Below are 22,460 nucleotides of genomic sequence, written 5' to 3' on the forward strand. Positions count from 1 at the left end.
TTGATGCATCAGCAGCAAGATACTTCACAACAGAGGGCACATCCACAGGACACAGGAGGACATGTTGTTTGTGTCATTGGTCTTTCATTTGTAATGCGTCTAAAGTCAGTTTCTCTTTCAGGTAATTACAGATACAGAGCGGAGCAGGATGGTTTCACTGTATCTTTCCATGGTAAAGGGGGCCTCTGCCTAAGTCAGTTCAGGGCTTTCGTTACAGAACTGTTGAGTAGGCACAGTCCTCCACCCAGGATAGTTATCTTACATTTGGGTGGGAACGACCTTGTGAATCTGGGTAGAAGAGTTTTGATGGAGGACATAATCTCGGAAGTAGGCTGGTTAGCTAAGACATGCCAGGGCTGCACCATAGTTTGGTCTCAGATGGTACCCAGATTTAAATGGAGGGGGGGGATTCTGTGAAAGCGTTGAATCACTTAGTAAAGAGGATCAACAATAAAATGGGGAAATTGTTCAGGTCTCCTCAACTACAAACCATCGCACACGGGTGTGTCAGGGGGAGCCTTGCTTCTTAAAAGACGGGGTCCACCTGACTAGGTTAGGGAATGAAATCCTGTTGGAAAATATATGGGCTTGGCTAGTGAGTTTTAAGGGCTGGGCATGACCTTTCAGTGTAGGAGGGTAGGGCAGGCCAGATAGCCGGTCAACTACGCTGGCCTGGTGGCGGTAAGGTCATGATTGGTGAGAAGTAAATTTAAGGTCCTTAGAGGGCAGCGCCATTCATGAATGGGGTCGCTCAAGGGGGAGGGACAAGTGGTCTCTCCTAGAACTCCACGGGTGGTACAGCAGGTTGCCTGGATGGGTGCGGGGGAGGGGGAGGGGGGAGTCACACTTTTTTTATGCTGGTTGGCCACCCTGCACGTGCACAATGACGTCCGTAAACGGCGCAGAGATGCAAGGGCCCCCTTTAATGGAGTTAATAGAGTGTACGGGGTAACTGGGGGGGAGCACCCTCATGATACACAGGCCTTCTGCACATGCGCACTCCTACTGGAGCGTGTGGTTAATTGATAAGGATCTGGCACTAGTTAGCGACCTTGCCGTAGGCCCAAATAGGATACGCAGAAAAGTACTTATTGTGTGATTATGGTTCATATGTTAGATTCGGATAAGAAATACCTTGTACGAGGAGTATGTTAAAGTTAGCCATCTGATATCTGTATGTATTAATTGTAATCAAATGTCATGCAAGGTTGTCTGCGTAGATGTGTAAATATTGTTTATTTCAATTTTATTTGATTTTATGTTTAAATAAATACGGCCGGGGGTTGTATGACCCCCACCTCCAAAGAAATCCCTCTCATGTCCATTTTTAATAAATGTTGGTTAAGCACAAGGGGGGGGGGGGGATTTCCGGTTGTCCCTGGCCATAACGAAATGAGGGTCCGGAATACAAAGCAGACCTCTTCAGAAGTAGCAACATTCATTTTGCATGCCAGAGCAGACATGAGTGGATTCGTTGCAGTCCCCAGTGCCTGACTTAAGTACAACAATCTGCCTTAGTCGTGATAGTTATTACCGTCCCTTAACCTTACAAAACCATTGCACATATCACTCTTATTCATTCCCGAGCTGCATCTGAAATTGATCATAGCTCATCGGAGCTTCTGTATTAAAATGCAGCGTTTGCGGGGTGAGTGTCAGTGTATTAAAAAGGAATACATATATTGCAGTATGCATGTTACTTTGCTGCTGATGCATAATGAATGGTGCTAGTTCTCAGTCACTCACTAACGCAAAGCACGTTTTTGTTGTAGATTATTTCCTATTTAAAGAAAGTTTTGATCGGATCGGTCTCATTAATACCCTCTTCCTTAATGTTAGCTCTCTTGTCAAACGTATAACAAGGCAGCTGTGAATTTTAGTGGATAAGGTAAACTTGCTTCTTTCTCTGCTTCATGTTCATATTAATTCAGCTGGCAGTATGTCTCCGTGAGTTGAATGTTTGCAATGAGCCATGCATACTTTTCACGTCATCATTTTGGGAAGTTTGAACCCCAGCAGTGAGACTCAGCCATCTATTCTCCTGAGGTCAGTAAAATGAGTGCCATTGCATCTGGCAATAACAACACTTGTTATTTACAGTACTATTAGAAATGGTAGAATTGTAATATGAAGCTTAAAAAAACACCTTATTATAATTGGCAGGCAGTGATGAGAGGCCCCCCCCCGCGTCTAGGGGAGGGGGGCCTTTAGTGGCATTCCGTGCGAGAGGAAGTGGCTAGAGAGAGGCTGGGCCAGTGCCCAGGGGAGTGGTCAGCAGGAAATATGAGGAGGTAGGGCTGGCAAGCTTGTAGTGCGTCACTTAGGTGCGCAGGCAGCCTCCCCCGGGGAAGGGAATAAGACCCCTGTGCACGAGGGAGAAGCCCTCTTTGTCCTCTTGCCTCGGGCGCCGCGGGTCGCAGTTAGAAGCGAGTTGCTGGTCGTCTCGCTGTTGCCCAGGTGAGGGGGCCTCACGGTGTAGTCTAAATTAATTTGGCTTGTAGTATAAACGATGCTGAGGTTTTCATGCACTTATTTGGGACACCGAGTGTTTTATTTTGGCTTGTAGTATAAACGATGCTGAGGTTTTCATGCACTTATTTGGGACACCGAGTGTTTTATTATGGTCCTGCCCGGGCGGGTTGCTGTCGATTGTTTGCTGCTGCGAGGGGGGCGCTGCTTCCTCCGCAGGTTCCCAGGTTCGATCCCGGGTTTCAGCTGAAGGTTTTATTTATTTATTTATTAATTTTGCTGACTAAAAAGCGTTAGAAACTGGAATAAAATGTCATAGGACTTGTTAGGGGTAAATGTGGTGCACGATTTATTTATTTAGTTATTTATTTGTGCGTTTTACACAGCGCGGACTTTACCCGAAGGTGTCAGAGCGCTTCACAATAGGAACAGAACTGATACATTAGAACAATACAAGTGAACAAATACAAAAGCAAACGTTACATTAAATGAAACTAAGCTGATCATTTAACGCTTTCATGGCCATGCAGCCGTTTTCATACGCAAGTTTGAGATGGCTGCGTTTTCAATGAGATCATCAGAACTGACAACCAAGGAAGTCTCCGTTAAATATTATGGGTGGAGGCTTGGATCGTGTTAAATCAAATGAAATCTAGCACCTGGAAGGCTTATCAAAGCCGCATAACTTTCGCCTACCTTAAAGAACGTGGATACTGTGTTGTTATTGTTAGATCGTGTGTGAAGGTCACTGAATGTATCTTTTCAATGAGCTGGACAATAATTCCTAGCATTAAAAAGCAGGGCGGAAAGCTTGAGCACGGGTTGATTTTCAGTCTATTTTAATCGGGACAGTCGCCTCTTGAGAACGGAAAACCTGGATATCCACCGTAGCCAGGACAAGCAGGCAGGAACTTCTTTGTAATCCCCATTGATATGGAATGGCCATTAATGCAGCACCTAGTTGTGCAAGTTTGGGGTACCAGCACTAATTTGTGGGAACAGGGCTGATTTTCATACTGTCCTTGGCTCAGATCAGACTAGGTGAGAGAAAGGTGCCCCGTGCAGGTATAGATCTATAGCAGTTGCACAATTAAGGGTGCCATTCAGCAATCGGAAATGGTCTTTTGTTTAATGTTCAGGAACTTTTTGTTGGAATAAAAGTCTAAGAAACTCTTGAGACCAGACAGGCAGGCATCGTCTGTGACCACTTTAAAGTGCTTTGGGGGTAAGTTCTTATAAGCTCCTATTGCCATCGATAAAAGAATAACAAAGCAAGTTTTGGCTGCTGTTGACTGATGCTAATAGTTAATTTACACCCTCTGGGCCCATAAAATTGAGGGCTAAAGAACACAGGTACAATCCTAACAGAAGAAATACAATCAAGGGCTTGTAATTAAAAACTGTCAAATGCTGGTTTACGTGCTGCACCCTAAATGGATGCAATTTCCCCTTTTCCAAAGGTTTAAGAGTGATGTCTATTTTAAGGAATAGGTCAATGGCTAAGGGGTAGTGCAAACGGCGGGCGATTGCTGTATGGGAACGTGCTCGGGCGGGCGTTGCTCAGCCTTTGGGTCGAGTGTGCCTGCTAATGTAACCCTTTCTCTAAGAAAGTGAAGAGGTGAATTTTTAAAGGAAAAGCAGGCAGAGTGGGCAGTGTTTCGTTTGCCAGCCTGGGGACCTGCTTTTACTAGATGGAAATAAATTGATGTACTTTGCCTTGGACACTGGTTTATAAATGAATGTACATTTAAAGAATGTGCCAACCGCCGAGGTGAAGGGAAGGATGGTTGTGAAATGCGGCATTTGAACATGAAGGGGCCGCAATTTCCAATAACTAATGTCAGTAAACTAATTGTAGTATTCATGTAATGCAAAACACGACAAGGCATCCTGCGCTTCCTAAATATATGTCCCCTAGAGTCACTCGGAATAGTGGTTTTCTTTAGAGATGTGGGGATATTGAGACATCATGATGGAGGTTTTGCATTTCAAGGTACCGGGTGGGGGAGCGCGCTCGGGTAGTGGCGCCTCTGTGATTGATGACGGTGGTTGCGCGGGAGGGAGCCGCCGCGCTGGTCGGGCGTTTGCTTGGATTGTAGCTGCTGCTCTGCCGTGTCCTCTGGGCACAAGGCCAAGTAAGGCGCAGTCATGTTTGCGATCAGTTTCAGCTTACCGTTGTCCATCAATAGACAGAGTGGACATGCAGGGGCACTAAGAAAGGGTAAAAACCCAACAACGCCTCGTTAGCCGGTACACGTTTTTATTTATTTTTTATTTATTTATTTGTTTTTAGAAGACGGGTGAAGTATTCGGGGCGTCTTTGTGGAGGCTCGGGAAGCCGTCTCAGCGGGGCTGATGCACTGGACGGGGCCGAGGGCACATTTAAAGGGGCAAATAGCAATTGCTACCACAAACGGCCTGACTGTATTCAGGATCTCTCCTTGTTAAAAGTTTAAGAGCGTGTTGTATTTTACACAGGCGGCAGTAGGAGGCCTTTCACAATTCTTCTTTGCGGTGGCGTGCATGCGTCTCTTCCTTTCATACAGTGGGTGGCGATGCTCTGGGGTATTGCCAGGTATATCAGTCATTTAAAAAACAGCAGTAGTGCTGGAAGAAACATGTTTGAAACTGCATTTGTTCCTGATTATTTAGGACTTCCGGTTAGTGATTGTGGCTTGATCTTTAAGGGCTATCGGCAGGAAAGATGTGTAATTGCTGCCATAACAGTTGCTCCCATAACCGGAGTAAAGGCATTCCTTAAGGGAATGTCCATAACATCTCAAAACAATCAGGCTAATCTGCTTATTCGTGCCAGATCTGCAGCAAATAGCTCCTGGTTTACAGGGGGCCATCTGTGGTAGGAGTTAAAGGTTGCCAGTTTGTTGAAGTCGATATGATGGCTGATGTTCATTAATGAAGAGTCTGAGAATCTGCGTCACTGTGGTTGGGGCTAAAATCTGACTTTTACTCCAAAGGTGAGGTTTATATCCTGCCGTTTTTCAGGTTACATTTCAAGATTGGTTCACAAGGGGTGATTTGGTTGCAGTTATTAGAACACGAGATACAATTCCGAAAGCATTGTGTAGCAGACTATGGTTTGGGGATGCATAGAGATGCACACATCTGCAGGTTTGTTGGTGCAATAAGTGTAAGTGGCCACGGATTGGAATTTTCATGGCATTGTAATTAGTCACCTAGGGTGCGGAGGTAGCCAGGGGCTGGTGCCACAGGGGCATTTTCATTGTTTGGTGTGCGTCATTAAGGGAGTTAGCAAATGACTAGATCATCTCAGTTTAAAAGCTCATCCCAACAACGGATGGAAATAATTTGGTGACATATTCCCTGGGATTCATTTGCAACATATTCTCAGGCAATGTGAGGAATTGTGCCAGTAAGTCCTTACGGAAGACTGAGGGTGTGCAACACAAGGTGCATGGAGTGAGCCTTTGGAAGGTACTTTATTGTAAAGCTCATCTCAGTGAAATGTGGAGATTCATTGGGTCTTGCTTAAATGCCAAACACATCTATGCAGCACTTATTTTTTCCTTGCAAGGAGCTCCCAGCTCAACCTAATACAAGGTGGTGACTCATTGGGTTTTGCCTGATTACCAAATAATGTTATGCAGAGATTCTCTTTCCCCTTCAACTACAGCAGTCTCTCGTAAGGGACTTATGGGGTAAAATACAATATCGCAAAGAATGGGCCTTGGGAGTGGAAAGCATTTTAAATCTCATCCCAATAACTTGTGGCAATTGAAATGTGGTGTAATCCACAGGTACTGTGGGGGATGGAATCAGCATATCAGAGTGAGGAAGTGCAGTGTACAACACAATTAATGGAGTGGATGCGGGGAAGGAAACCTTGAAAGGCCAAATATTTATATGCAGAGTTTCTCATTTCCTTTTATGCATCGGCAGTCCTTGGGGAGGACTGGTAAGGTGCAACACGATTATCAAGGAGTGGGTCTTGGCATGTTAAAGTGCATCCCAGAATGGGTGGGGATTTATTTGTGGCATAATTATTTGTGGCATAATTAATTGTGGCAATGTGATTAGCTACCAAATCGGGGCTGGCTGATGGAAAGTGGAATGTCATATGGGTGGCTTTGGCAGGTTAGACTTAGGGCCACGGGCAGTTCTGGAAATAATAACTTCATAGCTGCTCGCAATTATTGCAGGGGTTAAGGCATTCCAAACTCACAGAGGGGTGTTTTCAAAGGGTGATTTAGGCACAAGTGCTTACATAGCGCATGCTTCGGGGAGGAGCAGCTTCAGAGTGTATGATAACTACAGCTTTCTTGCCGGGGAGCTGCTCATGGGTTTATAAAAAATATTCTTTCTACTATGTATTTATACGTGCACTTTCAAAGGAGTAGATCACCAAACACTGACTGCTTGTTTTCTTTTTCTCCATATGCTGGTGGGAGGTGCACTGCGCCGATATGATGGCAACATGATCTCCGGAAAGCAACTGGCAGAACCGCCAGGATAGCCAACATTCAGAATGCACGCAAGAGTGGAGGAGTTTGTATTTGGTTTGGTAGTACTTTAACAGTTGCTATGCAACATGGTATCTCATACGGACAAAGTGGTAAGGGGTTGGGTTGTGTCCTGCTGGTACAACTCGCCTCGAGTGGATCTGGAGCTGAGGAATTGTAAATACATGGTAACATGTGGCGCAGGTGGATACTGCGCCGCTTATGTTCAGTAAGGGTATTAAGTGGTAAGGGGTTGGGTTGTGTCCTGCTGGTACAACACGCCTCGAGGGGATCTAGAGCTGATGAAATTGTAAATACACGGTAACCTGTGGCGCAGATGCCTGCGCCCCCTTAGGTTCAGTAATGGTATTTCAATGGTTAATAAAATTGGTCAAAAGCTTGAGGTTTAATAACAAATAAAGACAGTGTTATTGACAAGTAATAAAAGCTATGGAGTGAGCACCAGCCGCAAGTATGTAGAATTGGGTGGATATGGGACAGAAGCGGAGGCTTCCCCCTGGGAGCTCACACACTAATAGTTTGGTGCTGGCTATATTGTATGGGTAATTCCCCTTGGGGCACGGAGAGCTGAGCATACTACCTGCACTTCATTGGCAATTTACAGCTGCTTTTAAGCAGTGCATTCTATACTGCAGCGGTTGGCACTTGCTGGGGAGGCATTGTTATCTCAGTACATCGCGTAGCAGCAGTTTACATTCTCCATAAATGAGCCAACATTAACAGTCTGGGTAGCGTATTAACAGGGTTATTTGCAGGAGTCTCCTGGTGATCAGGAATGCCGGGTTGGATCATTCCTCTACTCTATATTGGGGGCTTTGGCACCAGATTTGGAAGAGGAAGTAGCTACTGGGGGGAGGGTGAGAGCGCCAGTTGGCTCCTCACCCTGTGGCGGGGTCCCGGGCAAGAAAAATGGCGGGGACTCCTTTTGGCGGGGACTGGCTCATCCTGGAACAGGGAGGGCAGTCCATGGGGCTCCGGGCTGGCGGGAGAGGGGGCCGTCCTGCTGGTGGTCCTTGACTCTCCGGCCCTACCCGAGATGCCGGTGCTTGGAAGAAGCAATTTGGTGAAAGGGGGTTGAAAGCTTGTGAGCAAGGAAAGGCGCAAAGCAGTACCAGGCGGCAGCGTCTAGGGCATAGACGACAGGGAGTTACCTGGAATGGAAGCAATGGAGATGGGTTGTGGCCTGCTGGTACAACCCACATCCAAGGTGGCTCTGGAGATCTTGTATTGTAAATACAATGGTAACCTGTGGTGCAAACAATCATTGCACAACCCAATGTATCAATGTGTGTTGGATTGGTTTAATAAAGTTGGTATAATGTTGACAATGCCTCAACAAATAAAGAGTGTTATCTGAGAATAATAAAGACTACGCAGTGAAAACCAGACACTTTGTATAGTGCCTTTTTGTGGTGGGCCAAAAGGGAGGCAAAGGATGGTGGGACGAATCGCACGTTATATGCCTACTATGAGAGGCCCCCCCCGCGTCTAGGGGAGGGGGGCCTTTAGTGGCATTCCGTGCGAGAGGAAGTGGCTAGAGAGAGGCTGGGCCAGTGCCCAGGGGAGTGGTCAGCAGGAAATATGAGGAGGTAGGGCTGGCAAGCTTGTAGTGCGTCACTTAGGTGCGCAGGCAGCCTCCCCCGGGGAAGGGAATAAGACCCCTGTGCACGAGGGAGAAGCCCTCTTTGTCCTCTTGCCTCGGGCGCCGCGGGTCGCAGTTAGAAGCGAGTTCCCACCCACCCATCCCTGTTGTTAAAGGTAGAACTGGCGGGGTCCCGGGCAAGAAAAATGGCGGGGACTCCTTTTGGCGGGGACTGGCTCATCCTGGAACAGGGAGGGCAGTCCATGGGGCTCCGGGCTGGCGGGAGAGGGGGCCGTCCTGCTGGTGGTCCTTGACTCTCCGGCCCTACCCGAGATGCCGGTGCTTGGAAGAAGCAATTTGGTGAAAGGGGGTTGAAAGCTTGTGAGCAAGGAAAGGCGCAAAGCAGTACCAGGCGGCAGCGTCTAGGGCATAGACGACAGGGAGTTACCTGGAATGGAAGCAATGGAGATGGGTTGTGGCCTGCTGGTACAACCCACATCCAAGGTGGCTCTGGAGATCTTGTATTGTAAATACAATGGTAACCTGTGGTGCAAACAATCATTGCACAACCCAATGTATCAATGTGTGTTGGATTGGTTTAATAAAGTTGGTATAATGTTGACAATGCCTCAACAAATAAAGAGTGTTATCTGAGAATAATAAAGACTACGCAGTGAAAACCAGACACTTTGTATAGTGCCTTTTTGTGGTGGGCCAAAAGGGAGGCAAAGGATGGTGGGACGAATCGCACGTTATATGCCTACTATTACCAGCAGCTACCCTGCACACGTCTACATTTTGATCACTTTTCTCTAGTAATGAGCAGTCAAACATAATATACATTTTCATATGAGCGAATGCATATCTCATTTAAGGGCTATGAGCCTGACTGTATGGCATTTGATCAGAGTCTTCAAACCATTTCATTTTAACTCAGCCCTATATGTGGGAATACTATTTGCTACTGGCAACATATGTGGATCCTTTTTAGCAGGAGTTGAGGTTTTCCTTTGCGTTTCAAATGTGTTCTAGAAATAATTTTCCATCCAGTTCCATGATGTCACTTGCCGTGATTGGTTAATGTCATATGATGTCATTTCCTGTGAGAATTCAGGGTCAAAGTGCAGATGATGTCCCTTGTGCCACCCCTTGAGATTTTGATGAATTGACATCCATGCTTTGTAAACTTTCACATGTTCACGATCGCATTCCCCATCTGCATGCGAGCGAGGCTCATGCTCATCCCTTTGATGCCAGCTATGCTTGCCGCCACTGACCTAATCACTCAGTACAGAAAATGTGACACCGCTTCCTTTCTACACTCTTTATGGATTGTAAAGTATACTGCGTCGTATACAAAGTATTTAACGGTAACCAGCTACACTACTTTACCAACAAACTTGTTATCTTAGGTGATCAAAGAAAAAACAACACATCCTCGAGATCCTTGAAAAATGAAATCCAGAGAGCCAAAAGAGAAAGAGCAGAGAAACTAGCCTTTCTCCTTACCCTTCAAAACCATGACCTCCCTTCCTATCTAAAACTCCAATTTAGTATAAGTCTAAAAACAGTCATGTTCCACCAGAGCTTGCCATCTCATTTGCATGAGAAGGATGTCCACGAGCGGTCTCTGGCTCATGACCTGTACCCAGAGCACACTTGGTCTTTGGTCACTCATTACATAAGGTAAAACAACCAGCATGCACATCCTCTAACCTTGGTGTGATTGTGTAAACCTCTACAAATGTACCATGTGTATGCAGTATCCATGTGTGGCACTTGCTATGTACAACAGTAACTTTCCTCAGGATCAGGTTCTCACTTAACAAATACTACTCGCAAATAAAAAATACAACTGTTTCTAGCCCTAAACTTTCATCTGGAAACCTAATTTGCTTGGAGGGATGCAGTCCTGTGCCAATTTAAGATGGCTCTTACAAAGTTCAAAGGCAACCGCTAAGGTTGCTAATCAGCAAGGGGCAAGAGAAATGAATGACTATAGGCCACAGCCTACCTAACTGAATACAATACACAGAAAGGTATATTACCATATTATTTTCTCCAGACCCTAATTTTGGAGTACGGAACAAAATCTTGATAGTTCTCCCACGTTGACTACAACACCACTTTAGTTGTTTGCAAGAGGACCCAGCTGAATTCAGCTGGGTCCTCTTGCAAACAACTAAAGTGTGAAGAACATTTGACTCCATTCTAACTGACCTTTTACACCATGTCACTATACAAATCCAGTATCTAGCTTGCATATCCACCCATAACTTGAGATAGATCTGGATTTTCACCCTAATGCAGGTGCATTATGGCACGTAGTGTCCCCTGGTGAATAGGTACTGCCATAAAGTCACCAACTAACTGCAGGACAATAATCCTTCCCAGGAACCAGACACAACCAATAGCATAGCTATGGCACCAAATACATTTCTGACTCTAGTCTCTGTGATTCAAAAAACTCAATCTATAAGGTAGCTAGCCTGGAATACAGATGCAGCACACAATCCACCCAACAGAGAGCCATGCCATAACACACATTATAGGCAGCAAGAGCGTCATACCAATGGCAGGGATGCGCTATGCAAAGCACAATAACATGCACAAGTGGACTTGACTAAGGGGGCAGGATAACTGAATGCAGGAGTGGGAGAGCAGCAAAAGTGACAGATACCAGATCTTAGGAAATTGATATTGTTTGCTAAAGGAGAGAGATCATTAACGTTAGGAGGGAGAGCTGCTGATTGTAGTGGGGGGTCGCTACAACAAGTGGGTGGGGCACTTTGCTGGCAACGTGGAGGGATTTTACTTACTTAGTGCAGAATGGACAAGTCGGACTGCAGAGGATGATCTCTGCAAGTGGTAGCCAAACAACTGGAGGTGAGATGCCATTGATCAATGACTGCTAAGGGAAAGGTTATTGACAGCAGGAAATAGAGTTTGTTGGCAACATGAGGGTGAATTAATTGAGTGCTGGTGTGGAGGATCTCCAATAACAGGAGAGATGCTCACTTAGGCAGCCGCATATGAGAAATGAGAAATCACTGAATGAGGGGGGGGGGTCACTGATTGTGGACATCCCTGACTTCATGATTGTGCTTATTAGTGAATCAGGAAGATCTGTGGATTGCAGAATGGGGAGATTCATCAGGGGTTGAGGGGATCAACAGAATCTTAATTTTGTAGCTGAACTAGACCAGCACTCAGAGAATGAGATCCCTGGTTACTGTGCTCTTCCCATCCATGATAAACCTGAAATAGACTGTGCCTCCCGAGCTGCTGTAGGCAGCTCAACTGGTACTCACGTGTGGCTCTTGCTCCTTCAGCTCTGCAAGTTTTGGAAGTTTCCTCTTGTCGAACTCCCACGGAGACATGGCAACCCTAGAAATGAACCGAATGCTGCAATAGGCTTTGGCACAGGAGAGGTTCATGGCAAAATCTTGGCATTGTTCTTCTATGTCATTTGCATTGCTTTCCATTGCTGTCTGGTTAGCAGAGGCATAGTGGAATGGCCTGAGCAGCAACTCCCGGTCAATCCCAGGCAGCACATAGGAGCCCACTACCAGGACCGCGACAAGGAGCCCACAGAAAAGGCTGAGCAGTCTACCTCTACTCAAGTGTGTGCCCACACTCCGGCCGGGGAACTGCTCTGTCCTCATCTCCAAGACTGCCTGCAGGTTCATGTGTCTGCTAAGTGCACCTGCTTCAGGTCCGGACATTGACCACACTCCTCTGCTGAGGGGCTGAGTTTATCTGTATCCAGGCTACTGCCTGGAAACAAGGCACTGCATTTTACGCACAGCCCAAATAAAGGCAGATTCATCATCATCTACGTAGCTGCTCCTTGGACAGGCATCATGCCTGTTCAGGACAATACAGTTCGCACTTTAAGACATAAAATCCAAAAATCAACAGAAAGTAAACGTTCATCTTTTAAATTTAGATTCGTCCATTCGAGACCTTGTGCACTCAGTACAGAGATTGATGTCAGGAAATGAGGGAACCTTCCAAGGATTCAGGAGGGCGTTTATCTCGTGTACTGTGATGTCAAAAACAGCAAGCCATGGGAAGCCGTGGACATGAGCCAACAAGGACAGGGCCTGGAGTGGAATTTGTGATGTTGTTGTGATGCTCTGGCGTGGTAGTCTGAAATGAAACAAAATGGAAATCGTGTGAGACCCAACATTAATTAGTATTTTAGAAACAATCTGTTCCTCATACAGGTGACTACTACAAACTGACTGGCTGCATTTACTTAGCGCTCACTGCCCTCCTGGGTCTTTTGGCATTGTAGCATTACAATATGCTAAAGCATTCCACAGAGCTGTATGTATGTGTATATATATATATATGTGATCCTTCAGCCATACGGACGCGCTCAGCAGTGTGTGCTCTGCCTAGGGGTCGGATCCTGACCCAGGCAATTTTACAAAACAAAAGAGGCGGCACAATCAGGATGTCGTTTTTAGCCTTATTTATTTTAAGACTTCACCCCACCAACGCGTTTCGGCCTTACTCGGCCTTGCTCACGGTTGGTTAGTCCCTCTACTGTGTTTGTATTTATACTAGCCCATAGTCAGCCATTTATGAGGCATTATGCGATTTGTAGTTACAGTACATTTCAGTGAAAAAAATAAATTAAAAGAAAGAAAGACTTTGCATGCTTTTAAATCAAAGCACTATGGTAACAGTTTTATGACATTCTTAATATTGGGTATAGTACCCTTGTCCTTCATTGATGTTTATTGTTTGTTATTGAGGGTGTAGTACCCAATTCTGTTCTGAGGTTATTATTCCAGGTGAATATGCAGATCCTCTCCAAAATTCATCCCCTTCTGGTGTTTAGTTCTGAGTCTGATTTTCATGCGCAACTCCATCTGTCGTAGTCTTCGAACCACATCACCACCTCTCTCCATTTTATCCAGTACCTTTGCCCCGAAGAAATGCATTTGTCGCCAATCTCCGTTCTGGCATGCGCTCATGTGTTTTGCAGTGGCATATTGCATGTTGGAGTTTTTTACCGCTCGGATATGTTCCAAAATTCTTTTTTTCAACATGCAGGTTGTGCACCCCACATACTTCATTCCACACTTACACTCAATTATGTATACCACGTTTTTTGAGGTACATGAGATTTGTTGTTCTATTCTCATTGACTTGCCATTTGGTTTCTCGATCACTTTCATGCTTTTGCCAATCTTGCACGCTTTGCATGAGTTACAAGGTTGGAATCCTTTCCGTTGCATTTCCAGCCAATTCTGTTTTGGTTTCTCTTGGAAGTGGCTTTTCACCAGTAAGTCTTTGAGTGAAGTGTTTTTTTTGTATGTTATTAGTGGAGCGTTACCGATGGTGGTGCCAATGTCAGGGTCTTTTGTCAGTAAATGCCAATATTTTTTCATTATGCGGGCAATGTTTGAACTTTCTTTACTGTAGGTCATTATTAGTCTTGGAGGTGTATGGGTTTCACTTTTTTTGGGTTGTTCCATCAGTGTTTGAGTACGTGTTTTTAGGTTGATTTTTCTTTTACAGTTGGTTAACACTCTTTCTTCATAGCCTCTCGCTCTGAATCTGCATTTGCTCTCTTCAATGACTTTCTCTGCATCTTCTGGTACTGAGCAATTTCTCTTCAATCTTGTGAATTCACCGTACGGTATACTGCGTAAAAGGGGTGTGGGATGGAAACTTGTACCGTGAAGCACACTATTTGTAGCTGTCTTTTTTCGAAATAGAGTGGATTCCAACTTTTCCTTGTGCACATATATTTTAGTGTCCAAGAAGTCTATTTCCTGTGTGCTGGTGTTACAAGTGAATTGTAGTCCAACTTCGTTTTTGTTCAGTTTATTGAAATAAATTTGGAACTGCTCGTTTGTACCGTGCCAAATAATGAACAGGTCGTCAATGTAACGGACCCATAACATTATCCGTTCCAGATCTTGTTGGTTTTCTTCATTCCATGCTATGGTTTTTTCCCACCACCCCATAGTGATGTTAGCATAGTTCGGTGATAGAGAAATGCCCATAGCGGTGCCACAAGTTTGTTTGAATAGTTGTTTGTTGAAGAGAAAGACATTGTTCTTTAAGCAAAGATCAATCATTTTCATTAGCATTTTCGAGTGGTCTAGATATATGATGTTGCGTTGTTTGAGATAATATTCACAGGCCTGCATTCCGATTTCATGGCGGATTGAAGTGTAGAGTGAGACTACATCAATTGTTACTAACAGAAATTCAGGGTTCCAGGTCACATTCATCAGAGTTCTCAAGAAATCACCGGTGTCTTTTATGTACGATGGAAGACTTTGGGCAATGGGGGCTAGAAATTTGTCAACATAGTTGGAAATGTTCTCATATAGTGATCCGCATGAGGAGACAATGGGCCTCCCTGGTGGTTGATCTAGGGTCTTATGAATTTTCGGGAGAAAATATATACACGGTGTTATTGGATGGTCAATAGTTAGGTATTTTCTCTCTTCCTCATCTATTAAACCATTTTTGTACCACACTTCCAGATGTTCTTGTAGTTCTTTCTTCATATTTGCATACGGGTTCATTTCCAGTTTTTGATAATTGTTTTCTTGATTTAGTTGTCTCATTGCCTCCCATGTGTAGTCAGATGTTTTCATGAGGACAATGTTGCCCCCCTTGTCCGCTGGTTTTATGGTGATTTTGTCGTTATTCATTAGTGTCTTGATAGCTGCACGTTCATTTTTCAAAAGATTTTCGCGTGTCTTGTTCCTAACTTTTAAGAGATTATCCAGTTCTTTTATTATTGCTTCTGAGAATAAATCTATTTTATTCCCTGGTGATAGTATTGGGTAGTACCTTGATTTTCTTTTTAATCCGGTGGCCGGTCTTGCATCTGTTGGGATGTTTAACTCCTCTAACAGTTCAGCATCCGATATAGAGGCCCCGTCCAGGTCAAATAGTGCTTCAAAGCTATTTCTCATATCTGGGATATCTGCAATGGTGTCAAAAAGGACTTTATCCACACTCTCATCCACAGTATTAACAAGCTCTGTTTGTTTGTTGGCGTGCAATTTTGCTAATTTCAACTTTCTCACATATTTGTAGAAGTCTATCCTTGTTTCTGTGTAATCAAAGTGAGCTTCAGGACAAAATGATAATCCCTTGTTCAAAACACGCTTTTCAGTCTCTGTCAGTTGGTGGTCTGAAAGGTTTATTATTAAGTTGGCCTCGGATTGCGATTCCGGAGGGGGTACTGACGTTTTTCTTCGCTTTGCCCTGCGGGTTTTTCTGGCGCTGGTGTGGGGGTTGTCTGGTTTTGCGGCCCCCTGCCTCTTCCTCTGTGTCTGGGGTATGGTTGTCTCCCCCTTCCTCTTCCCCTTCCTCCGCCTCTCGCAATACTCTTTTCCAGATTGAACAATTCGACCTCCTCTAAAACTGACCAGTTTTTTGACTGGTAGGTGCTTCGTGTTGAGCCATCATCACTAATGCTGGATTCACTTGCACTTGATGCTAGTTTTTGCATCGGATAATTCTTTTTTAGGTTGTCATATTTCCTGGCAAAAGTCAAAATTCTACCATGAATGTAATCCTGTTCATCCCAGTGGAATTTACGCTCTTTGCGTTCTTCAATTTCATTTTCATAGGAGTCTAGTCTGGTTTCCATTTCCTTACGGAGTTTGACGACTTCCTCTTGATTAGTGTCATTTGTTATATTGTCTTCCAACTCTTTGATTTTTTGTGTGATCTCATCCACTTCAATGCGTGCATGCTTCACCAGAATGCGCATCATATTTAGAGAACATTGGGTGTTGTTATCTATCCATTCTTCAATAAATTATTTCTTTACCTCCGTATGCGTTGGCATTGTAAAGATCCTTAGCCCTCGATATAATAATAACCTCAGAACAGAATTGGGTACTACACCCTCAATAACAAACAATAAACATCAATGAAGGACAAGGGTACTATACCCAATATTAAGAATGTCATAAAACTGTTACCATAGTGCTTTGATTTAAAAGCATGCAAAGTCTTTCTTTCTTTTAATTTATTTTTTTCACTGAAATGTACTGTAACTACAAATCCCATAATGCCTCATAAATGGCTGACTATGGGCTAGTATAAATGCAAACACAGTAGAGGGACTAACCAACCGTGAGCAAGGCCGAGTAAGGCCGAAACGCGTTGGTGGGGTGAAGTCTTAAAATAAATAAGGCTAAAAACGACATCCTGATTGTGCCGCCTCTTTTGTTGTGTAATATATATATATATATATATATATATATATATATATATATATATATATATATATATATATATATATATATATATAGATAGATATATATATATATAGATATATATATATACACAAAGTATTGAGATTTCAACAACTATTCACAATACCTCTCATTGATTAATTTCTTAAGCTTCTTTTATTCTTTCTTCAGGTTTTTTCATGTCAATACATTCAAAACAGCCTTTATATACTGTAAGCAGCCACAAAAACAGCCAACACGTGTTTCGCGCTCCACGGCTCTTCTTCAGGGCTTTAAGGTATACATTGTGAGTATTTGAAATAGGAGACGGATCAGAGGCTTCCAGCCGGTTGTAGACCCATATCAAGGGGAATCTGATCTTTAAAACAATACCATTTAAGAAGGACCTATTATTAAGTGGAACGAATCTAAGAAATGTGACATGCTCAACAGAATCAGATGAGATAACATAGACTGATGGAATTAGTTAATAATATTTGAATCAGAGGGAGAGCGTGAAATACTCATGATTTATAACTTAAAGCCCTGAAGAAGCGCGAAACACGTTTTGGCTGGTTTTTAGGGCTGCTTAAAGTACATAAGCATGAAGCAGATGATATGGTCACTTTTCTTAACTAGTCATTTAAGTCCCACGAGATTGAATTTCAAAATTAGAGTATGCAATGACAAATTACAGAGCATGAGAGCAAACGTTTCCGCATAAAAACAGCAGGTAATAGCATACTTCATGCAGCTAGTTGTCATCTAAAGAACCTTATTGAAATTATTCCCTATGGGGAACTACTCCGAGCCAGAAGAAACTGCTGCAGTTCAGAGGAACGTTTTGATAAAGAAATCTCTGAAATGAGAGGAAAGTTTATAGAAAGGGCCTATTCCAGAAAGGTCATTGAACAGGCATATACCAGGGCTAAAAATGTCAAGAGAGCGGAACTTTTGGTACAAAAGGCTAAAACTGATGAGGAGAAACCAGTTAGATGTATAACTGAGTTCAGTACCCAATCGTGGGATCTCAAGGAAAGTGTTAATAAATTCTGGAATTTTCTGCAAACTGATGAAACCTAAGCAAAATCAGTGGGTGATATGCCTAAGTCACCTTTAAAAGGTGTACATAATTGAAGGATGTGTTGTGCTGTAGCACTTTACATGAGATTCGCAGCAAGACAGTATATAAGATTTCTATACCTACGGTGCATGTAACGCCTGCAGGAATAGTAACAATTGTAAGGAGGTGAAACTTGCTCAGAGAAAACAAGCTTTCATTATTGGTAAACACTTAACATATCATTCTGACTTTTGTGTATACTGCTTGGAATGACCATGTTCACTGTATTTTATTGGCAGTACTATTCACAAAGCCAAAAGGGGAATTCTTGAACACTTACGAGTAATTACAAATGAAGATAAACAGTATCCAGTGGCGAAACATTTCAAAGAGATACACAGTAAATATACACATTTGTTAAAGTTTTGCATACTGGATAGAATCCCAATTCTAGACAGAGGGGCCAATAGAACACAAATGTGGTGCAGATTAGAGTTCAAGATAATCATTAAATATGAAACTATGTTTCCAAACGATTTGAATAGGGACGAAGAACTATCTGTACATTTGGGATAATTATTACTGTTTTAGTATTTTGTTACATTTTGGAAATTGGAGAAATATTTTGACATGAGTTGTAAAGAAAATAAGTTTACAGGTTTTTAATTTAATATGTTAGTTGATCTAATACAGTTTTTTTATATTTTGTAGGTTACACAGGGCTTGAAGAATGCAAAAGAGCTTATTGTCCCACAGTGGAGTATATGTAGTGTGCACTTCAAGAAGGTGATGTTTTGTATATGATTAGAGCTATCATATGGCCTACTGTGGCAGAACAGGACTATAATGAGGATTGCATAAATCAGTATATACCCACTGGGGCAGAACTGTAAGAAAATCCTGTTTGAGGTGTTACAGAAGAGTAGATCTGTACATTACCCACATGGGGGGAATTGTAAAGGTTGATCTGAAAATGAGAGAAAAATTTGAAATACTATCCTCATTTTGTTGAGAGAATTGTCAAATTAAAAAATTTATTATCACTAAAACATGTATTATTTTCAGTAACAGATTGAACTCCAGTTTTAGAAACGTAATGGTATACTTAATAACTCCACTACCTTCTAATATGGCCGCCAAATATAGCTTTAGATAATCAGTGCCCTATGAATTCCTATTTTCATGATGATGGTTTGATCACATGTATTTATGTTGTAAGATGGTGAACGTAAATTGACCCGTGACCAAAAAGCTTTTGCTTCAGAATGCGTTGGGACGTTTTTCTTCTGTTGCTTTGAAAAAATAAACACCCTTAATTAAACTGAGCCCCAACAGTGTTTTACGTTTATAATTATCGTGATACAGAGGAGACGTGTGTGGAGTATTGGAGGGGTTTGCCACCCTGTCAGGGCCGCCGGCACGATAGGCGAGGGAATCGGCATTTTGGAGTAAATATATGTATGTATGTGTGTATATATATATATATATATAAGTAACTCGCTACCAAAAACAAGGCTCCTGACTCAGTTACCAATGACGAAAAGCAGACCCAGATTCTGTGCTTCAATCACGGTGCTTTATTTTCCAGCCAGCCAGCCGCCATAACGCGTTTCGCTTCCAACGAAGCTTGATCACATGTCAAGTTGCGTTAGGCGGTGACCAGTATTTAAAGTGCTAGTGCAAGGATTAATCAGAGCCAATAGTAAACAACATTGAATACATACTTCCCAGTAACTATACAGAATCACAGTTTTAGTGCAATATCTGATCTGAATAATTCTAAAATGAATAAATATGGTAAAATCACTCATAATTCATGTTATTATTACACATTTTAAAAATTACATTTTTGATTAAAAAATATATATATCTATGTCTGCAGAATAATATCAATTGCAAGTGCAAGATTCAAAATTAGTACTGCAGCCCATTCTAGAATGAATATTTCCTTTCAACAAAATAACTACTTTAAATTTAAGGATCTTCAACCATGCTGTGCAAATTGTTGATACTGCCCATGTGGGCCCTGCAACAACTAGTTTTTAATTCCGCTCTGACCACAAGTCACATTCATATCCTACTGGTCACTAGGAGTCATTTATGTGCAAATAATTTTGTAAAGTGCTCGTGCATTACCTACTAGCGGTCGTTAGTTACCATAGGACAATCGCAACATTCTATTCCCAATAACTTTGGCGCCGGTTGACGAATCTTCGCAAAATTTTCAAAACTCGTGGGGCGCTGGGGTCCGCTATCTTGAAAGATTCAGGGTGATTCGTCAAGCGGGGCCGAAGAAAAAGGGGGGTCCCAAAACGTGTTTTGCCCATGCAATTTTCCATGGGAAATTTTAGACATGGCTACAGCACGCCGTTATGATGTAGTCAAAGCGAGAGTAAATAATGTGCAAAATAAAACGGCGAGGGATGCAAGGGCAATTTCAGTATCAGAATCCGATCTCGGCTCAGCTGCGGAGAGTGAGCCTGAAGGTGAAGCAACAACCAAGCACCAGTTGGGGTTTACCAAGCTTTCGCTGGCAGAGGAAGTGAATTGTAGAAACACCCTGACCCCCTAGCCTGCTCAGGGGGTCCCACAAGGACGCCCAATGCCCCAAAAATAGGAGCCCTATTGAGCTTTAGCCTATCGCAGGTGACGGTTGACATACAGTTACTGCAACGAACCAAAGAGGACTCATAGTTAAGTCCAATACATGGGTGGCCACAGGTATGCCAGCAGGTGACCACAATAAGATTTGAGCGCTGGATATTCACAGCAGTGTGTGGCAAGATAAAACCCCCAGCCCTGAAGAAGTTGCCGACCAAGTAAGACAGGCACCAAAACAGGTTGGCTTCTTATAGATTAAAACGAAGCTCAACTGTAGAGTATAGGTTTTAATAGGAGTAGATACCCAGCAAGAATAAAAAGTATCATTGAGCTAGGGATATCTAACCCATTTTTAACAAGGTAGAGCACTGTATAGCGGTTCTCTTACCCCGGGGGTCGGGTTAATATAGAGGTAGGTAGGCAGAATCACAATTTATTTGTGTTTTTTAAATATCATTTACACTTTCTACACCACTTTCTTGTTTTGGTTGGAAGGAGCCAATGATGATAAGAGAAACAAACTGAAGAGTAGTTCCCTGGTGGTTGCTCCCGTGAGGTTCCTTCCTTCCCCACGCACATTTTTCACAGACACTTAGCATGGCATCTGGATGGCAGCTATGAAGACGTAGGTAGACACACAACGGTTTTTAGTAAGATGACAAGGAGGCACACCCTGTCTATGAAAATAATGTATTTGGGAGATTTAGGTATATCCACACACAATAGCAGACAGGTGATGGGATAATAAATACCTCTAAGATTCAGGATCGGGTTCTTTTTGTTGAATTCACTGAAGGTAGACACAATTGTGAAAAAATGCAGCTATAAAGTGTATCTTTAAAATGGTGAACGAAAATGTTCATTAGTGTTATGTATTACGAGTGGCTCTAAATTTTAAAACTCAGCCGAATGCGAAAAGTCAGAAATCTGCTCCAAAGTTTGAAATAGATTCTGAATTTCAAAGGATTCACTGAGGATTCCAGGATTACTTAAAGAAACTTAGAAATCTTGTAGAGTTCTCAAGCTGTCCAATGTGCAAAATATATATTCATCCAGAAAATCCATCTGGTTGAAAACTACACACATACATATGGTGCTTTTGTGTGGGTTCAATCAATCAATTAATCAGGATTTATAAATCACGGCTTATCACCCAATAGGGTATCCAGGCACTTGCAGACCCCGGATGGATATTCGAACAGTCATGTCTTGAGGTCAGTCAGAATTCCAGAAGTGAGGTGATGGTCCGGATTTGCATGCGGAGGCTGATCCAGGTCTTTGCTGCTGCTACAATGTGGGAGAAGGAGCTCCTCCGCTTCTGTTTTGGCAGATGCAGGAGTATGGGCAAGTGAGAGGAAGGTGGAGCATAGTTTTTTCAACGCTGGATGGAAGTTCAGGCAGTGGTTAATGCAGTTCCTTGGTTGTGTAGAGCCTTGTTTGTGTGGGCCAGCAGCTTGAATTTGCATTGCTTCCATATGGGGAGCCAGTGGAGTTACCTGAGGTGGGATGTGATGTAGGTTCATTAGGAAAGGCCGAAGATGAGTCTGGCTGTGGCATTCTGTATGGTCTAGAGTCTCTGTAGGAAGTGTGTGGTGATTGCTACTTAGAGGGCGTTGCCGTAGTCCAGTTGGCTGGTGATAAGGCCCTGTGTCACTGTGCGTCTTGTGTGTAGGGGTAACCACTAGAATATCTTACATAGCATGCGCACAGTGAGGAAGCAAGTGGAGGTGATGGTGTTGATATGCGATTTCATGGTGAGCTTGTTGTCAATGATGATTCCGAGGTTTCTGGTGTCAGCAGAGCAATGCGTTAGTAGCAAATGTAACTTTTTTTAATCACATGGAAAATGTTGCCTTCCGGAAAGAAACGCCACCATTACAAACCAGGTGTTTCACTTTCCTTTCTGTCTTTGGAAAGGCAATTAATCTTGCCTTCATTAACATGTATTTCCATGTGAAACAATCTGCAAGAGATATGCAAATATCGAAAATGTTAGACTTTTCAGGAATTCAGCCACT

At 43.1% G+C, this 22,460-nt stretch overlaps 1 protein-coding gene across 1 annotated transcript in view; it reads right to left on the bottom strand.

The window, feature by feature from the left end:
* Positions 1-22,460, bottom strand: part of CHST15 (carbohydrate sulfotransferase 15) — a 418,011-nt gene that overhangs the window by 166,631 nt on the left and 228,920 nt on the right. The window contains exon 3 of the mRNA XM_086950617.1: positions 11,862-12,702. Within this exon, the coding sequence (XP_086806743.1) occupies positions 11,862-12,275 (414 nt within the window). The 5' untranslated portion in view covers positions 12,276-12,702. The remainder of the gene's footprint in view (positions 1-11,861; positions 12,703-22,460) is intronic.

Source organism: Lissotriton vulgaris, unplaced genomic scaffold, assembly GCF_964263255.1.
Source record: "Lissotriton vulgaris unplaced genomic scaffold, aLisVul1.2 SCAFFOLD_656, whole genome shotgun sequence".
Taxonomy (NCBI): domain Eukaryota; kingdom Metazoa; phylum Chordata; class Amphibia; order Caudata; family Salamandridae; genus Lissotriton; species Lissotriton vulgaris.